Here is an 18,809-nt window from a genome sequence, read left to right on the forward strand (position 1 = left end):
GTCCGGATTCCGCGTGGAGTGTCTTGAGGTGAGCGTTTTCCATTGGAAATGTCTGTTTCCGCCGTGTTTTTATCGGCGGTGCTCCCGCCCCGGAAAAGGTGGCGGATTGGTGGGTCGTGATAGGGTGGGCGGTACATTGTCTGCCGCCTGGCTGTTGGCGGTGACCGCCGCGCTGTTTGTTTGTTCCGCCGTGGCGGTCGGAGTGTTAATGCGGCGGGCTGTGTTGGCGGTTCCCGCCAGGGTCAGAATTGCCTTTTTTTGACCGCCGGCCTGTTGGCGGGTTGGCCGCCGCTTTATCACCGACCGCCAGGGTCAGAATGACCCCCTGAGTTCTTGTGTGAAAGGATTGTTGTTCCTTATATGCTCTTGCTCAAATCAACGTATGTATAGACACGCTATACTGTTAACAAAAGTACTTCCAATGGAAGTCACATGTTGTTGTAAGTAGATGGTCTCCTCGAACTTAATTGCATGGACTAATCGTCTTTATTTAGTTAAAATTGTCAGTTAAGCACAGTGTAAATTAACTAGTGTGTACCAGAAATGGTGTTCACTCTAAATTAGTTTCATGAGAAAACTTGTTTCTGCACGGAAAACTGTGTTTTGATGCCATCATGGGATTGTCTTCTTCATTTTGAGTGTTTTTGTTACTAAGGATAACATTTAACTATGATAATTGACAGGTGATGACTCCTATGTTTTGTTCCCCACTAGCTGCCTGTCTGTGATATGTGAACATTTACTTGGAAACGGCTGTAGGAGTAGTGTGAGCCGAGCACCAGTTTTTAGATTCAAGCCTTCGAGTGCATGCACATGTGTCTCGCTTGCAAGACTCTGTTGTGTACAGTAAAATGGCTTGGAGCCCGCCTGACACTTACCATTTGTTGGCTTGTGTGACACTCTGCTTTGCAGCCTCGTAATTCGTCACTGCAGGCCTGGCATCATTTCTGTTCCTCTCTGTGGAGCAGGAACCAAGCACTGATTGATTCAACTTAATCAGTGCCCGTCCGCTACTCTTTTCTTTTTAACATATTGGCCCTCATTCTGACCCTGGCGGTTCTCTACTGCCAGGGCCAACGGGGGCGGGAGCACTGCCGACAGGCCGGCGGTGCTCCCTTGGTCATTCTGACCGCGGCGCTTTGGCCGCGGTCAGAACGGGAAAACCGGCGGTCTCCCGCCGGTTTTCCACTGCCCCTTAGAATCATCCAAGGCGGCGCAGCTCGCTGCGCCGCCGAGGGGATTCTGACCCCCCCCTACCGCCATCCTGTTCATGGCGGGAAAGCCGCCATGAACAGGATGGCGGTAGGGGGGGTCGCGGGGCCCCTGGGGGCCCCTGCCGTGCCCATGCCAATAGCATGGGCACGGCAGGGGCCCCCGTAAGAGGGCCCCGCAAAGTATTTCAGTGTCTGCCTTGCAGACACTGAAATACGCGACGGGTGCCACTGCACCCGTCGCACCTTCCCACTCCGCCGGCTCGATTACGAGCCGGCATCCTCGTGGGAAGGGAGTTTTTCCCTGGGCTGGCGGGCGGTCTTTTGGAGACCGCCCGCCAGCCCAGGGAAAAACTCATAATACCCTCCGTGGTCTTCTGACCGCGAAGCAGTATAATGGAGGGCGGGATCCTGGCGGGCGGCCTCCGCCGCCCGCCAGGGTCATAATGAGGCCCATAGTGTCCTACACACAGGTGTATGACTGTCAAAAATGTGCCCAGTAGATAAAAACATAATTGCAAAGTTGTATTTTTCATAGCTAACTTTTTTATTTTATTTTGCCATTTCGTCATTTATCACTATGCACTTAACGTTTTATTTTGTTTTTGCTTGTGGGTGCTGTTCTCAAGATGATGATTTTGTTCTAAATATTGCAAAGCGACATTGTTTCTTTATTATGTGTAATTTCTGAATCAATGCTTTAACACATAATTGTGCAGTGCACCCCAATCCACCCCACTCTAGTCTGCCCCACTACAATCCACCCTACCGCACCTCACCTCACACCATTCCACCCAACACAAATCCACCCACCCCAATTCAATACACTTCAACCACATCAGTCCAATCTTCCCAACCTACCCTAATCTAATCCACCCCACTCCAGGTTTTCCCCACTCTAATCCAAAACAATCTACACAACTCCAAAACAATCTGACCCACTTCAGTTCAAAACAATCTGACCCACTCCAATCTGCCCAGTCCAAAACAATCTGCCCCACTGTAATCTGCTGCACTCCAGTCCAAAACAATCTGCCCAACTGCAATCCAAAAAAATCTGCCCAACTGCAATCCAAAAAAATCTGCCCAACTGCAATCCAAAAAAATCTGCCCAACTGCAATCCAAAACAACCTGCCCAACTGCAATCCAAAACAACCTGCCCAACTCTAATTCAAAACAATCTGCCCTACTCTAATTCAAAACAATCTGCCCTACTCTAATTCAAAACAATCTGCCCCACTCCAATTCAAAACAATCTGCTTCACTCCAGTCTATCCCACTTTAATCCAAAATAACCTGCCCCACTGCAATCCATTTCAATGTGGCCCACTCCAATCTGCCCCACCCTGCTCCACTCCAGTTTGCCCCACTGCAATCCAATCCACCCCACTCCATCCCAATTCACCCCACTCCAATCCACCACACTACAATCAAGTCCATCCCGCACCATTCCAATCTACTTCAATCCGGCCCTCTACCCCACTCCAATCCAAAACACCTCACCCCAATCGAGTCCACTTCAGTCCAACCCAATCCACTCAAGTCCACCCCACTCCAGCCACCCCATTCCAATTCACCCCACTCCAGTCCAGCCCACCCCACGCCAAAGCTACCCACCCTACTCCAATACAACCCACACCTCTCCAGTCCAATTCTGCCAACCCACCGACTTCAATCCAGTCAAGTCCACTGCTACCCAGTCCACCTCACTCCAGTCCAGTCCACCCCACCTACTCCACCTCAATCCATCTCACGCAATACGATCAACTTTAATTCACCCGACTCCAGTCCACACATTAATATACCCTACTCCAGTCCAGTCGGGCCCACTCAAAAACCACCTTAAGCTATCCCACTCCAATCCAGTCCACCCCTCTCCAGTTAATCCACACAAAACCAATCCAGTCCACCACACTCCAATCCAGTCACCCCACTCCAACCTGCTCCTGTCCAATCCACCCCACTTCACCCAATCCAGTCCAGTCCATCCACATCTATCCCAGTCCAATCCACCACACCTATTCCAATCCATCTCACTCTGATCCACCCCACTCTAATCCAATTCACCCCACCCAGTCCAATCCACCCCACTGTACTCCAATCCACCACACTATACTTCAATCCATCCCACTCTACTCCAGTCCACCCCGCCCCAATCAAATCAACCCCATCCGAGTTCAGTCAATCACACTCCAATCCATCCAGCCTACCCCACTCCAAACCACCCCAAACCAATCCAATGCATCCCAGTCCAGTCCACTACAATCTCCCCACCCCATTCCAGTCCACCCACCCTACTCCAATCCACCCAACCTTAATGCAATCCACCCCACCCCAATCCACCCTGCTCCAATCCACCCCAATTCAATCCAGCACATTCCAGTCCAACCCCACCCAACTGCAAACCAATCCATTCCACTGCAGATCACCGTACCCCAATCCACTGTATCTCAGTCCACCCCACCCCAATCCAATTCACCCCACCTCAGTCCAATCCACCCCACTCACTCTAGTCCACCCCACCCACTCAAATACACTCTACTCCAATCCACCCCACTCTATCCCAATCCAATTCACCCCATCCCACTTCAATCCACCCAACTCAATCCAGTTCACCCACCCCAATCCACCCCACCTTAATGCATCCACCCCACTCCAATCCACCCGCTCCAATCCTCCTCAATTCAATCCAGCACATCCCAATCCAATCCAACCCCACCCAACCTCAAACCAATCCATCCCACTGCAGCCCACCACATCCCAATCCACTCTTTGACCACCCCACCCACCCCAATCAACCCTACTCCACCTCACTCCAGTCCACCCCACAATCCACCACACTCTACTCCATTTGACCCCACTCTATTCCAATCCACCCTATCCCAGTCCAGTCCACCCACTCCAATCCAATCCACTGCACTTCAATCCAATCCACCCCACTCCAGTCAAACCCACTCCAATCAAGTCCAGTTTACCCCATTCAAGTCCAATCCAGCGCACTCAATCCAGTTAATCCAATTCGCCCCACTCCAATTCACTTCATTCCGTTCCACTTCACTCCGTCCACTTCACTCCATTCCACTTCACTCCATTACAGTCTAATCCACCCTACTCCAATCCAGTCCACCCACCTCAGCCCTATCACTCCATCCAAACCACCCACCTCAATCCATTGTAATCCACCCCACTCTAATCCGCCCCAATCTACCTCACCTCGTGTCAGTCTGTTCCACTCCAATCCACCCCACACAAATCCACTCCTCTCAATCCACCCCACTCCACTCCAATCCACCCCAATCCACCCCACTCCACTCCACGAAACTCTCTGCCACTGAGGCACTGTACTCTACTCCCCTCTACTGAACTCTACCACACTCTACTCCCCCTACTCCACTCTGACACTCCACACCACTAACTTTTAGCCATACTGGTGTACATGGTAGAACACATTGCTAAAACCAATAGCTCTTGTATAGGCGAGATCTGTTGGCTTTCCAATGCTTGTTTGATTTCCCAAAACATGTTTAACCATCTGATGGAAATGTTTAGGACTTATTTTCAGGATAACCAACTATTGATTAATGTGAATTGTCAGATTAATTCCCAATTTTCAGTATGTTCACATGAGATGTATTATACCTTTTTATTTAGCACAAATCTTACTTTTTTCAAAATATTACCTGCGCTCATAATAAAATGTTTCTTTTGTATTGGAAACCTTGTACTGGACTTCAGTCCCTCCGGAGTGTAGCTTCTTTATAGACGAGAATAAACTTCATATCTTCTTTCGAATTAAAATATCATTTTTTCTTGATTTCTCCCATCTGATAAAGTATTGCAGTTTGCATATGCAAAACGGTATAGACTGACTTACCATTTTAGGTTGGTGTGGTAGTATAGGAGAGAGGGACAACAGCACAGGGGAGGGTAGTCAAAGAGGTCGCCAGCACATATTGGAAAATGCCATTTAGAGACAGAGAACAATATATTATATTGTATTTTGCGTAGATGCACTTCTATAATCCTTAACTGTTTTTATTTATGTTTTGTTTTTTTCAGTTGCAAAAACACAAAGATGAAGACCTCTCTAGCTTGGTCAGAGTAAGTACAATGGTTATGTTTTTTTAAATACTCTTTTGAATTTTATCATGGATAAATACAAAAGTCTTCAAATAACGTGCATATTGTCATTTAAATTGTTGCAGTTGGCAAATCTGACTTTGTTTCCCAATAGGTGGCTAATTAACAGAACCAAATAATCTGCAATAAAATTATATGTAACATAGATCGACAGACTAAAACAAAGGGTGCAGGTGAGAGATTACATTCCAGATAAGACTTTAGGCCTGATTTAGAAGTCGGTGGACGGGTTAATCTGTCATAACGGTGATGGATATCCCGTCCTCCATAATCTAAATATCATTATATTCTATGGGATTTAGATTTCAGTGGACAGGATATCCATCACTGCTGTGACGTAGTAACCCATTCACCAAGTTCTAAATTAGGCCCTTTGTGAGGCAGGGCAACCACTCCCTAGTAAAGTCAAATGGAGGGTCAGAGACTTGAAGACGCCGTCAGCATCGAAACCCACAAAGTTCAGTGTCTATACAAAGAGAAGTGTGTGTGTGTTTGTGTGTATATAGATAGATAGATACTGGGTGTACTGTTGGTCAAACAGTCTATGTGTGTAATGAAAAAGAAGTAAGACAAAGCTATCATGACCTGCAAAGATTATAGTAAACCAGCGGTATGGTTTATTACACGTACCTGAAGATTCATGGAGCTTGGAATCATTGCTTACCCGATTTCTCAATGCTTGAATTATGCCATCTCATTGTTGAATCAAAGGGTTATTACTAATCCTTCTAAATACTTTCATCCTACGATCAGCGAAGGGCGGCATTCAGCCAGGGTGTTGTCGTGGTCGAGTCCAAAGCCTTCCATCTCATTGTGGTAACCACCCTTGCTTGTAGCAAGGACAAATTCAAGAATGGAGCTTCGTTACAAGTTTGAATACCTAAAGAAACTGAGAATACAGCTCTTTGAGCTACATAGATTTTTTTAACTGGTAATAGATGTGAATTTGTTGAGGGCGCTAGCCAAGTAGCCCATTACAATGAGACAGTCCTACATAATGTATTTGAGCCCTGTTAGTGGAGCACGCATAAGCAGCAGTTTGAGACAGCTTTTGTTTGTAATACAGTAGACTCTAAGTAGTATGTTTTCATTTGTTATATTTGAATTTGGCATTACAGAATGTGTGGATATGCCAGAACCCTTTCCCATTCTCTGTCATGAAGGACTCTACATACTTTGGTATTCTGTGTCTTTCTGAGCATTAACAGGAAATGCGTGTATATGATCGTATCTTAGTCCACAGATCACTCTTCACCTAGTGCCTATGATGTATAAAACCTGTACCTGCATATGTTTGTGGTTCTTCATCTGTAATATTCCGGTGCTCATTAACCAGAGGTCTGCAGGTTCAGAATTCTTCTCTGTGAAGGGCGAAATCGTTCTACTAGAGGTTCAGGAAACTCTTTCAAAATATCAGCCAGCTTTGAAAGTGCCCCCTCCTTCCAGTTGCTTAGTTGTTTTCTGTAAAGCTGTGTTGATGTTTAAGAGTATCTTAAAAAAGGAATCCAGGGAGAATAAGGGATGATAGGTGAAAACATTCTCAATATTTGTCTGTAATAACCTAGAGTCTACCTGCATCAAACTGGGTAGTTCCGAAATATCTTGAGCATGTGGAGAAAGAGCCCATTCAACTGTTCAGCCTTGAGTCAGAGCTTTATGATGCATGTTTCTGTCTGAGAGTGGTCTGAGGGCAACCACAAGGACCTCGGAATTTGGGACAAGTAACAGTAGTCAAGGTCAGAAGCACCTTCCCACTCCCTACACCCCAAATCCCCCAAACCCATCCCCCCCCACTCCACTCAACTAAGAACTTTGCTAGTAAGTAAAGGATTTGTGCATTTCATTGGACATCCTATTACTTAATTTATGGTCTAAGTCAATCTATGCTTCGGACCTAACCAATTAATAAGGATTTCTCAAGAAACTTTACTTTTTCGAATTATTATGTAAAAAGTATTGATGTGAAATGTGTTTCCTGCATGCACGTCTCTCCCACTGCATGGTTGTACCTTGTTGCTCATTTACTCCCAACTGTAGCTGCGTTTGCATTGGCGTCTGCAACCATTTGCAGTTTGCTGGAGATTCGTTTGGGGAGAGCTGTTTTCTGTTCACCACTTATTATAGGAATCTTGGGCTTTTGGCCATTGCCTCACCCTCTCCCTCACAGCTGTAGATGGTAGAAGAGGTTGGTGTCGCTGGGACTCTGTAAAGGAGGAGGTGGAATTCAGAAGAAGAGGATTTAGTGGTTGTCTCGTTATTATTTTCTTGCATCTTTTTTCTCTTCTTTCTCTCTCACCCACTGATACTGCACCTGCTCTTATCTACTGGGGAGCTAGGAGAGGGGCGCAGTGGGGTGAGTCTACATTAAAACATCGTCGGAGCATACCCCACTTAAAAAGATAGCCACAACTAATCTAACACTATCCATAACATCACCAAGTAAGGTGTCAAGGCTTTTACCATCACGCTTCTTGTATGGTGATAATGATTCAGATGTTGACAGGGTACATGGAGTGACTAGGAGCCCATCACAATTGCCTGTGAAATGCCAGGAATATTCTGACTGTGACTCATATTATGACCAGCAATACTACGATCCACTCCCTCAACAACAGCATCAGGGAATGGTATGTTTGCCCTCCGGTCTGGTTTCTGACCCGCAAGCCATGCTAGCAGATTATAAAGAATGCTTCAGTCAACAGCCTGCAGTCGTTCCCAAGCCAGTGGTTACAGCACCAAGTACTCCGCTACACCTGCAGGTACATCCTACCACTCCACAGGTTTCTTCACAAAATCCTCAAACCCATGCTTCATCAGATGATGAAGCTGAAGACGGGAAAGTACTTTCAGCGCAGGATGAATGGGATGAATATGTATTGCCAACGCCTGCCTCCCCAAAGCCAGCTTCTGTCGAGTCCCCTCCAGAAGATATTGGTACTTTCCATAATCTATTGGAGAAAGCTGCTACACAATTTGAATTGCAAATGCCAACCCAACAAGACTGTTTCTTGTATGACTTTAAAGAACCTCATAGGAAATTCATCAGAGCTATCCCAATAATAGACCATGTGTGGAATCAGGGTTTGAAAATAATGCGTAACCCTGCTACGGTACCAGCGGTCTTGCCTAAGCCGGATAAAAAGTACAAAACAACAGAAGATACACCTGCCTGCCTGTCAGGTCATCCGAAGTCGGATTCAGTAATTTCCCAAGCGGCACAAAGACGTTCGAGGAACCCTTCTGTACCGCTGACCGCGCCTCCGGATAAGGAAGGTAGGCATCTTGATAACATCGGGAAAAGATTCTCCTCAATGCCTGCCATTGTGGTGCTTGCAGCAAACTCCTTGGTGCTCCTTGGATGGTACGATAGGCAGCTCTGGTCGGACACCACTCACTCATTAGATGACCCTTCAGAATCTAGCAAGGCTGAAGCTAGGAAAAGTCTTCTAGAGGGACAGCACTCGTCCTCAGAAATAATAGACTGTGCATTAGATATTGCCGCTATGGGTTTCAGGCTTCTGGCTGGATCAGCAGTGTTAAGGCGCCAAGGATGGCTTAAGGCCACCGACTTTCCCGAAGTCCAAACAAAGATTCTAGACCTTCCTTATGATGGGGAAGCCCTTTTCGACAAACATGTCAACGACGCCCTCCAGATAATCATACTGCCAGATCGTTAGGCTCCCTACAATATAAGAAAACACCCTTTTGAGGTGCCAGAGGTAGATGGCAGTCTTCCTTTCGTGGAGGTTACCAGCAATACAGGTACCCAGCTTATTCCTATAACTTCAAACCTCCCAGAACCTCACTTTCACCAAAGACAACCGCCGGCAGCGGCTATAACAAGCCTCTTCACAGAGGAAAGTCGGGGAGGCAAGCCTAAGATCCCTCCTGCAGGCAATGGCAAGCTCCAATTGCCAGTTGCCTCTCCTTCCTCACTAAAACAACACCTTCATCATTAGCGTCGGATAATAAACAACAAGTGGGTCCTAGACATAATAAAATTCGCCCACCTTCTAGAATTTACACGTATGCCCCTGTGGACACCTCCATCCCAAGTACCTCAAAAACATCTCCAGCTTCTCGACCTAGAAACGGAGGTAATGTTAACCAAAGGAGCAATATAATTTGTGCCCCATTCACAAAAGGGAAAGGGTTTCTATTCTTGCTTCTTCCTAATCAGAAAACAATCTCCTCAGTGGAGACCCTTCCTGGATCTAAGGGAGCTGAACAAGTATCTGAAAAAACAGTCCTTCCACATGATAACATTGAAAGACATCTTGCAGCTTCTCAAAAGAGCGGACTACATGGCTTCCTTAGACCTGCAAGGCACCTACTTCCACATACTCATTCACCCAAAACACAGGAAGTTCCTAAGATTTATGGTAGCCGGCAGACACTTTCAATTCAAGGTGCTCCCTTTCAGGCTCAAGTCCACTCCCCGAATTTTTACAAAGTGTCTAGCCCCTGTTGCAGCATATCTAAGGCGCAAGCAACATCAAATTTTTCCATACCTAGATGACTGGTTAGTAAAAGCTTCTGACATCCAGTCAGTACGCAATTCTCTCAAGGCGACCTTACGCCTTTTCAGACAATTTGGCATCACTCTTAACCGGGAAAAGTCCCAGCTTCAGCGAACCACAAGCATAGTCTTCCTGGGCGCCATACTGGATACAGTCCAAACCAAAGCTAATCCAGCAGTAGACAGACAACTGAGACTAGTGAAGCTAACAGGATCAATTCAGCAAAAAAAGTATTTCAGTTTGACGCTACAAGTCATTACTGGGGATGATGTTAACTTGCATAAATCTTATTCCCCACTGTCACCTTCATATGCGTCCACTCCAGGAGGAGCTCGACAAGCAATGGAAGCAGACACAAGGCTCCTTCGAGGACACTATACATGTAACCGCACATATGTCAGCTTCCCTCGATTGGTGGATAACACCGAGAATATTTCCAGAGGCCTATGCTACGGACACATCAATGGTGGGATGGGGTGCATGTCTGCAGGACCTTCAAGTATGTGGCCAATGGCCCCCCTCAGACACCACTCTTCACATCAACCTCCTCGAACTCAGGGCAGTGTATCTGGCTTTGCAGGCATTCCTTCCAAGAATCCAAGGCTCTTCAGTGCTTGTCCGAACAGACAATACAACCACCATGCACTATATCAACAAGCAAGGAGGGACTCGGTCGCATCTTCTATCCAAAGAAGCACAGATCATTTGGACCTGATGCATTCAACACTCAGTGCACATAAAAGCAGAGCATCTCCCAGGAGTGCACCACAGCACTGCAGATTCGCTGAGCAGGCTAAGCACATTTCCTCATGAATGAGAATTGAACCAGGAGTCGCTGGATGGAATATTCCTCATATGGGGAAAGCCGAATCTGGACTTGTACGTGACGTCCCAGAATGCAAAATGCTGATTTTATGCAGAGGATACAACAGCATACACACAGGTCATTTCAAGGGCAGCTGCATACCATGGGGTACTTATGCATAGTGAGCCTTTAGAAGAGGATTTCCTTTTCAATACACAATCCTCCACGCAGTCATGCTACCAGTGCCTGCCAATGTTGCCTGGCATACTCAGGCATGCAGACAAAATATTTAAAGAACCGGTTAAATTTAGGATTTTAACACCACGAATAGATAAAAAATACAAGCCGGCACCTACAGACCAAGCTTACATCACGCATCAGGTACCACGAACTAGGATCGTGGGGAAATGCCTTTTCGATAGTATGGTCAGGGATTTATGCTTATGCTTTTCCTCTGATTCCTCTACTTCCACGAGTGATCAGCAAAATCAAATCGGAGCCCCATCAAATACTCACAATTGCTCTAGCCTGGCCGCGTCATCCTTAGTACATGGAGCTACTGTCGCTGTTGTCGTGTCCACCCATCAGGATAACACTGATTCCAGAGTTGCTAACCATCAATCAAGGCCAGGTTAGACACCCGGATCCCTGGTCTCTCAACTTATTTGCATGGCTCCTGAATTCAGTTAGTTCAGCCACCTATAGATTCCTAATGACTGTAAGGACATCCTGGCTAAAGCTTGTGCAGTTAGCACTAGTAAGACATACCAATTAAAGTGGAAACGCTTCTGCTTGTGGTGTGTCTCCAAGAAATTACACCCCCTTTCTTCCACTCCAGAACAAATCTTATGTTACCTACTTCATCTAGCACGCTCACGTCTTGCCCATGCATCCATCAAGGTTCACTTGGCAGCCATTTCTAGATACAGAAGAATATCTAAGGAACCATCTCCCTGGTCTCATAGACTTACAAAACAATTTATGAAGGGTCTTTTTCTGTCTTTTCCTCCAGTTAAACCACTCCTCCAGCCTGGCAACTTAGTACAGTCTTGGGCCAGCTGATGAAAGCACCATTTGAACCCATCCATAAAGCAGACATCAAATACCCCACATGGAAAGTAGCGCTCCTCTTAGCTCTAACATCTGCTTGCAGAGTCAGCGAAATACAAGCATTTACAATCCAAGAGCCTTTTCTACAGTTCAGTGGGGATAGAGTTATCCTACATACCAACCCTAAATTTATCCCTAAAGTACCATCGGACCTTTATATTACTGAGCCAGTAGTACTGAAGTCCTTCTTTCCGCAACTTCAAACTGGAGCAGAAAGATCTCTCCATTTTCTCAACTTGAAAAGGTGTCTCAAGTTCTATTTACACAGAACAAAGTCAATCAGGAGATCAAACCAACTCTTTGTAGCCTTCAGTATACCCAGAAGAGGGAATCCTGTCACCAAGCAGACCATTTTCAAATGGATTTCGAACACGATAGCCTTTTGCCATCAAAGGCTGGTCGACCTTTGGGCACGAGAGAGCGTGCACATTCAACTAGAGTGGTTTCCACTTCTTATGCATTGTTCTCAGGCGTGTCCCTACCTGACATCTGCCGAGCGACAACGTGGAGAATCACACATGCTTTTACAAGGCATTATTGCTTGGATGCTGAAACGCTCCGGGATGCAGTGGTTGGCCAAGCAGTACTTAGGCATTTGTTCCAGTGAAGGTGAGCCATTTCTCTGTTCCCGCCATCCACTTCTGCTGTTTAATACCACGTTTTCTATATAATAATGGGATTCTGTGTATAATATACGTATAGGTATATATATATATATATGTTCTATGGCATGTGTAGCTGCAGATACACATGCTATGCATAGATTCCGCCATCTAGTGTTGGGCCCGGAGTGTTACAAGTTGTTTTTCTTTAGAAGAAGTCTTTTGTTTGAGTCACAGGATTGAGTGACTCCTCCTCTCTGTCATAGTGCGCATGGGAATCGACTTCTTTGTTAGATTGTTTTCTTTCCGCTGTCAGGTTTGGATGTGTTTCCTCTCGCTCTGAGATTTTCGATTCGGAAACTTTATATAACTCTATTTGACAGTCGGTATTGTTTCGATCACGTTTACATCTATAGTCCAGCCAATAGTACCCTCAAAAACCACAAAACGCCCTTTTGGGCGTGCACGCCCAACTTGGGCCTGTTCAGGCCTTCCAAGAACATCTTGATACTGCTCTACCACCAGCAAAGAGCTTTAAAAGGAAGGAGAAACCATTACCTTTGCTAAATTCTCCTCCACATTCGCCTCAACTTCTTTCTCACCACCACCATTGCCTTCACCAACACACTCCCACTTATTCACATGGTGATACCGTTGATCCCTGGGATTTGTATGATCCAGATCCCATACCACTAAATGACCCAGACCTTTATCCTTCCAAACCTTCGCCAACAGAGGATACAACAGCATACACAGAGGTCATTTCAAGGGCAGCTGCGTACCATGGGGTACTTATGCATAGTGAGCGTTTAGAAGAGGATTTCCTTTTCAATACACTATCCTCCACGCATTCACGCTAACAGTGCCTGCCCATGTTGCCTGGCATGCTCAGGCATGCAGACGAAATATTTAAAGAACCGGTTAAATCTAGGATTTTAACACCACGTACAGATAAAAAAATACAAGCCTGCACCTACAGACCCAGCTTACATCATGCATCCGGTACCACCAGACTCTGTTGTCGTCAGCGCTGCCAGAAAAAGGGCCAATAGCCAATCTTCAGGGGATACCCCCCACCCCCGACAAAGAAAGCAGAAAGTTTGATGCTGCTGGTAAGAGGGTAGCTACACAGGCAGCTAACCAATGGCGCATTGCCAATTCACAAGCCTTGCTAGCAAGTTATAATAAGGCGCACTGGGACGAAATGCAGGAATTGTTACAACACCTGCCAAAAGAACATCAAAAAAGGGCTCAACAAATTGTTGAAGGAGGTCAGGCAATAAGCAACAACCAAATAAGGTCTGCTCTTGATGCTGCAGATACAGCAGCTAGGAGCGTAAATATTGCTATAACCATACGTAGACATGCATGGTTAAGATCTTCTGGTTTCAAGCCAGAAATACAACAAGCAGTACTAAATATACCATTCGACAAAAGACACCTATTTGGTCCTGAGGTTGACACAATTGAAAAACTCAGGAAAGATTCAGACACTGCAAAAGCAATCGGAGCTCTATACACAACCTTATAGTAAGCAACAGTTTAGAAGAGGCTTCAAGCCCCAATCTACAGATGCTTCCACCTCCCAACCTCAACAAGGCCAACAGCAATACCAAAGAGGAGCATTTAGAGGCTCTTATAGAGGCCAACTCTTCAGAGCAATAGGAAAATTCCAGGCCTCAAAAAGTGTCACCACTCCATCAAACAGTGACTTCCTAAGCATACCACAACCCCACACATCTCCTGTGGGGGGGCAGACTGCAGCAATTCCACTCCCAATGGCAAAATATCACCACAGATAAATGGGTACTTTCAATTATTCGCAATGGTTATTGCCTAGAACTGATTTCTACTCCTCCAAACTTTCCTCCTCGTTATCACAGACTGTTCCCAGAACACAATGTTCTGTTACAACAAGAAGTACAATCACTACTACTAAAAGAGGCAATAGAATGAGTTCCAAAATCTCAACAAGGAACAGGGATATCATTCACTATACTTTCCCATTCCCATTCTAGATCTCAGACCACTAAATCTATATATCCTGTCAGAACACTTTCACATGGTGACTCTGCAGGACGTCATTCCACTACTACAAAAACAAGATTATATGACTGCATTAGGTCTCAAAGATGCGTATTTTCATATCCCCATACATCCAGCTCACCGAAAATGCCTAAGGTTTGTGATAGCGGAAACCACTACCAATTCAAAGTTCTACCATTCAGCATAACAACAGCTCCAAGAGTATTCACAAAATGTCTAGTGGTAGTAGCAGCTTACCTAAGAAGACAACACATACGTGTCTTTCCTTATCTAGAAATCAAGCACCATTATACAATGTCCACAATACAAACCCTACACACATTAGGGTTCACTGTCAATTACCAAAAATCTCATCTTCAACCAGCACAGGTTTAACCTTACCTAGGTTCTATTCTCAATACACAAAAAGCCTTAGCCTATCCAAATACACAAAGGATACAAGCTTTCCAAAACCTCATACCACAAATGCATTCAAATCAACATTACATGGTAAGGTTTATCATGAGACTATCGGGAATGATGGCATCATGCATAGCGATAGTACTGCATGCAAGATTAAATATGTTAACACTACAACAGTGCCTCTCACAACAATGGTCTCAAGCACAGGGTAAATTGCAAGATCTAGTGTTGTTAGACCGCCAGACGCACACGTCCCTTCAATGATGGAATCACAGCAATTTAATGAAGGGGCGGTCATTTCAGGACCCTGTGCCTCAGACCACAATAACAACAGATGCAGCAATGATAGGTTAGGGAGCTCATCTCAACAACCTTACCATACAAGGGGAATGGAACTCAACATAGTTAACTTATCACATAAACCATTTAGAATTGTTAGCTGTGTTCCTTGCCCTAAAAGCATTTCATCCCCTTCTCAAACACAAAACTGTCTTGATAAAAACAGACAATATGACAACCATGTATTATCTGAAGAAACAAGGGGGCACACATTCCTCTCAACTGTCGGTTCTAGCCCAAACAATTTGGAAATGGGCAATTCACAATCACATTTACTTACTAGCAGAATACATCCCAGGAATACACAATCAGCGAGCGGACCTGCTAAGCAGGACACACCAACAGATACACAAATGGGAGATTCACTCTCGGGTACTTCAACAGTACTTTCGAAGGTGGTGGACACCAAAAATAGACCTCTTTGCAACAAGAGAAAACGCAAAATTCCAAAACTTTGCATCCAGGCACCCACACCCTCTCTCCAAGGGCAATGCTCTATGGATCAACTGATCAGGGATATTTGCTTACGCTTTTTCCCCTCTCCTGCTAATTCCATTTCTGGTCAACAAACTGTGCCGAACGTCTCTCACCATGATACTCATAGCCCGCACGTGGGCACGACAACATTGGTACACAACATTCCTAGATCTGTCTGTAGTACCTCACTGCAAATCTCCAAACAGACCGTATTTGTTAACACAAAACAAAGGTCAAATCAGACATCCCTATCCCAGTACTCTCCATTTAGCGACTTGGCTCCTGAAGTCATAGAATTTGGATATTTGCAACTTCTATTAAAATGTATGGAAGTTCCCAAACAAGCACGCAAACCTACAACTAGACAATGCAATGCTAACAAGTGGAAACGTTTTGTTTATTACTGTCAATCTAAAAATATTGACCCACTTACAGCATCAATACAAGATATTGTATCCTACCTACTCCATTTACATAAGGCAAATTTTGCTTTCTCTTCTATTCAAATTCATCCTACTGCTATATCAGCATACTTATAAACTATACAACATACCTCTCTTTTTAGAGTTCCAGTTATTAGAGCTTTCATGGAAGGACTAAAACGTATTATTCCACCAAGAAACCCACCAGTTCCTGCTTGGAATCTAAATATTGTACTCACAAGACTAATGGGGCCATCATTTGAACCCATGCATTCGTGAGAGATTCAGTTTCTAACTTGGAAAGTTGCTTTTTAAGTAGCAATTACTTCTTTAAGAAAGGTTAGTGATATACAAGCATTCACTATGGAAAGTACACACGCATAAAGTTGTACTTAGAACTAATAAAAAATTCTTGCCATAGGTAGTCTCTCCTTTTCACATTAACCAAACAGTGGAATTACCAGCCTTCTTCCCACAGCCAGATTAAACCGCTGAAAGATCCCTTCACACTCTTGACCTTAAAAGAGCTCTAATGTATTAAGTAGATATAACAAAAGAGTTTAGAAGAACTAAACAGCTTTTCGTTGCTTTTCAACAACCACATAAAGGAAATCCTATCTCTAAACAAGGATTAGCTAGATGGATTGTAAAATATATCCAAACATGTTACATTAAAGCAAGACAACAACTTTTGATAGCTCCCAAAGCTCATTCCACTAGGAAAAAAGGTGCTTCAATGGCATTTTTAGGAAACATACCAATGGCAGACACATGCACGGCTGCCACATGGTCTACACCACATATATTTACAAAGCATCACTGTGTGGACGTATTTTCAAAGCCACAGGCCTATGTTGGTCAAGCTGTACTAAAAACATTATTTCAAAAAAATCCAACTCCTACAGGCTAGCCACTGCTTCTTTTGGGGAGAAGAACTGCTTTTTAGCCTATGCATAGCATGTGTATCTGCACCTACACATGCCATTGAACGGAAAATGTCACTTACCCAGTGTACATCTGTTTGTGGCATGTAGTGGTGCAGGTTCACATGCACCCTCCCTCCTCCTCGGAAACCTGTAGTCGTTGAAGTTTCTTATTTTGACCATATGTATATATATTTACATTTGCATGGACATCTTATTTACTTATTACATTTTGTAGCACATTTACATTCTTTCACTCTATCACTCCTTCCTACACCCTTTTGCGGGAAAACAATCTAACAAAGGAGTTGATGTCCATGCGCACTATGACAGAGAGGAGGAGTGACTAGATCCCCTGACTTCTTCAAAGAAAAACACCTTGTAACACTCCGGGCCCAATACTAGATGGCGGAATCTATGCATAGCATGTGAATCTGCAGCACTACATACCATAAACAGATGTACACTGGGTAAGTGACATTTTCCACATATATTTATGTTTATATATCTTTTTTTTTAGCAGACGGGAAGTTATCTAGATGCTGATACTATCTCTTACATGGTAGAATTTGTTCTTACAAATACAGAAAATTTGCTAGTTACTGCTTGCTATTCTTATTCAAGCATGTGAATCTATGAAAGTTCCAATACTGGAGTAAGAAATAAGTTACTTACCTGTAACTGTAGTTCTCCAGTATTGGAAGCTTTCAGAGATTCACATGCGGCCCACCCGCCTCCCCTGAGGAGCTCACCTTCTCTTTTTCTCAGTGTTCCTTATTATGACAGCACTTATGCTTGGAAAATCTGAGGGAAGGCAGTTCCTCACAGGAGGTTGTAGGGGGTGGTGCAGTTTGATTGGTTAAATTTTGAATTTGGGTCTTTTTTACAAAATGACTGTGATAGGTTGCTAAGCTAAAGGCCTAATGCATGTAATGTAGGTATACATTTAAGCATATCTTATATATTCCACCGGGGACTCCCATCTCGAGGAGGGGTAAGTATTCAAGCATGCAAATCTATGAAAGCTTCCAATACTGGAGAACTGCAGTTACAGGTAAGTAACTTATTTAATCTCTCACAGACATATGCCTGTTAAACTCTCACCCTGTTTGGAAATGCTCCTAATATGGGCAAAGACAAGGCACCTAAAGGCACGCAGCAAACAAAGTTTGATCAGTTCACTGCCTCTGGGGCGGGTGGGGGCCCACTGGTGGACTTCAATTTGGAGCTGTGAGACGCTTCTGAGCCCACGAGTTCCCTTATTCTGGTGGCAGTCAAGGCTTTGAGTTCTGTGGTCCAATCAGAATTTCAGGGCATGGCAGTAGATGTCAATCTGCTGCATACTGACCTGCACAAAGTGGCAGAATGATCAATAGAAATGGAACAGCAGGTATCCAATATGCATCAAGAACTATCCAAATTAAAAACCATGGTGGCCACACTTGAATTCTGCACAACTTGAAGCCCAAATGGAAGATATGGAGGGGCATTCCCGCATGTGCAACCTCAGGTTGTGGGGTTCTCCAAGAGCGCTGATGGGGGGTGCCCTTTAGACGTTCCTATACGACTGGACCTGAACAGCACTCTTGAATGCAAAGTTTTCACTGCATTTTGCAGTGGAGAGGGCACATAGAGCGTTGGCCTGACCGCCTCCTCTGGAGGTGGGGGTGTCCCTCCCAAAACCGTCATAGCCAAGATCCTCAATTACTGAGACTGTGACATTATTCTGCAAGAAGTGAACCAGACTGGGGACCCCGTATTTCAGAATCACACCATTTGCATATTACCTGACTGCACACTCGCAGTTCAGC

At 44.8% G+C, this 18,809-nt stretch overlaps 1 protein-coding gene across 2 annotated transcripts in view; it reads left to right on the forward strand.

The window, feature by feature from the left end:
- MLXIP (MLX interacting protein) overlaps positions 1 to 18,809 on the forward strand; it is a 966,103-nt gene that overhangs the window by 556,625 nt on the left and 390,669 nt on the right. For both annotated transcript variants that reach the window (XM_069214925.1, XM_069214926.1), the window contains exon 5: positions 5,272 to 5,313. In XM_069214925.1, the coding sequence (XP_069071026.1) occupies positions 5,272 to 5,313 (42 nt within the window). The remainder of the gene's footprint in view (positions 1 to 5,271; positions 5,314 to 18,809) is intronic.

This window comes from Pleurodeles waltl, chromosome 11, assembly GCF_031143425.1.
Source record: "Pleurodeles waltl isolate 20211129_DDA chromosome 11, aPleWal1.hap1.20221129, whole genome shotgun sequence".
Taxonomy (NCBI): Eukaryota; Metazoa; Chordata; class Amphibia; order Caudata; family Salamandridae; genus Pleurodeles; species Pleurodeles waltl.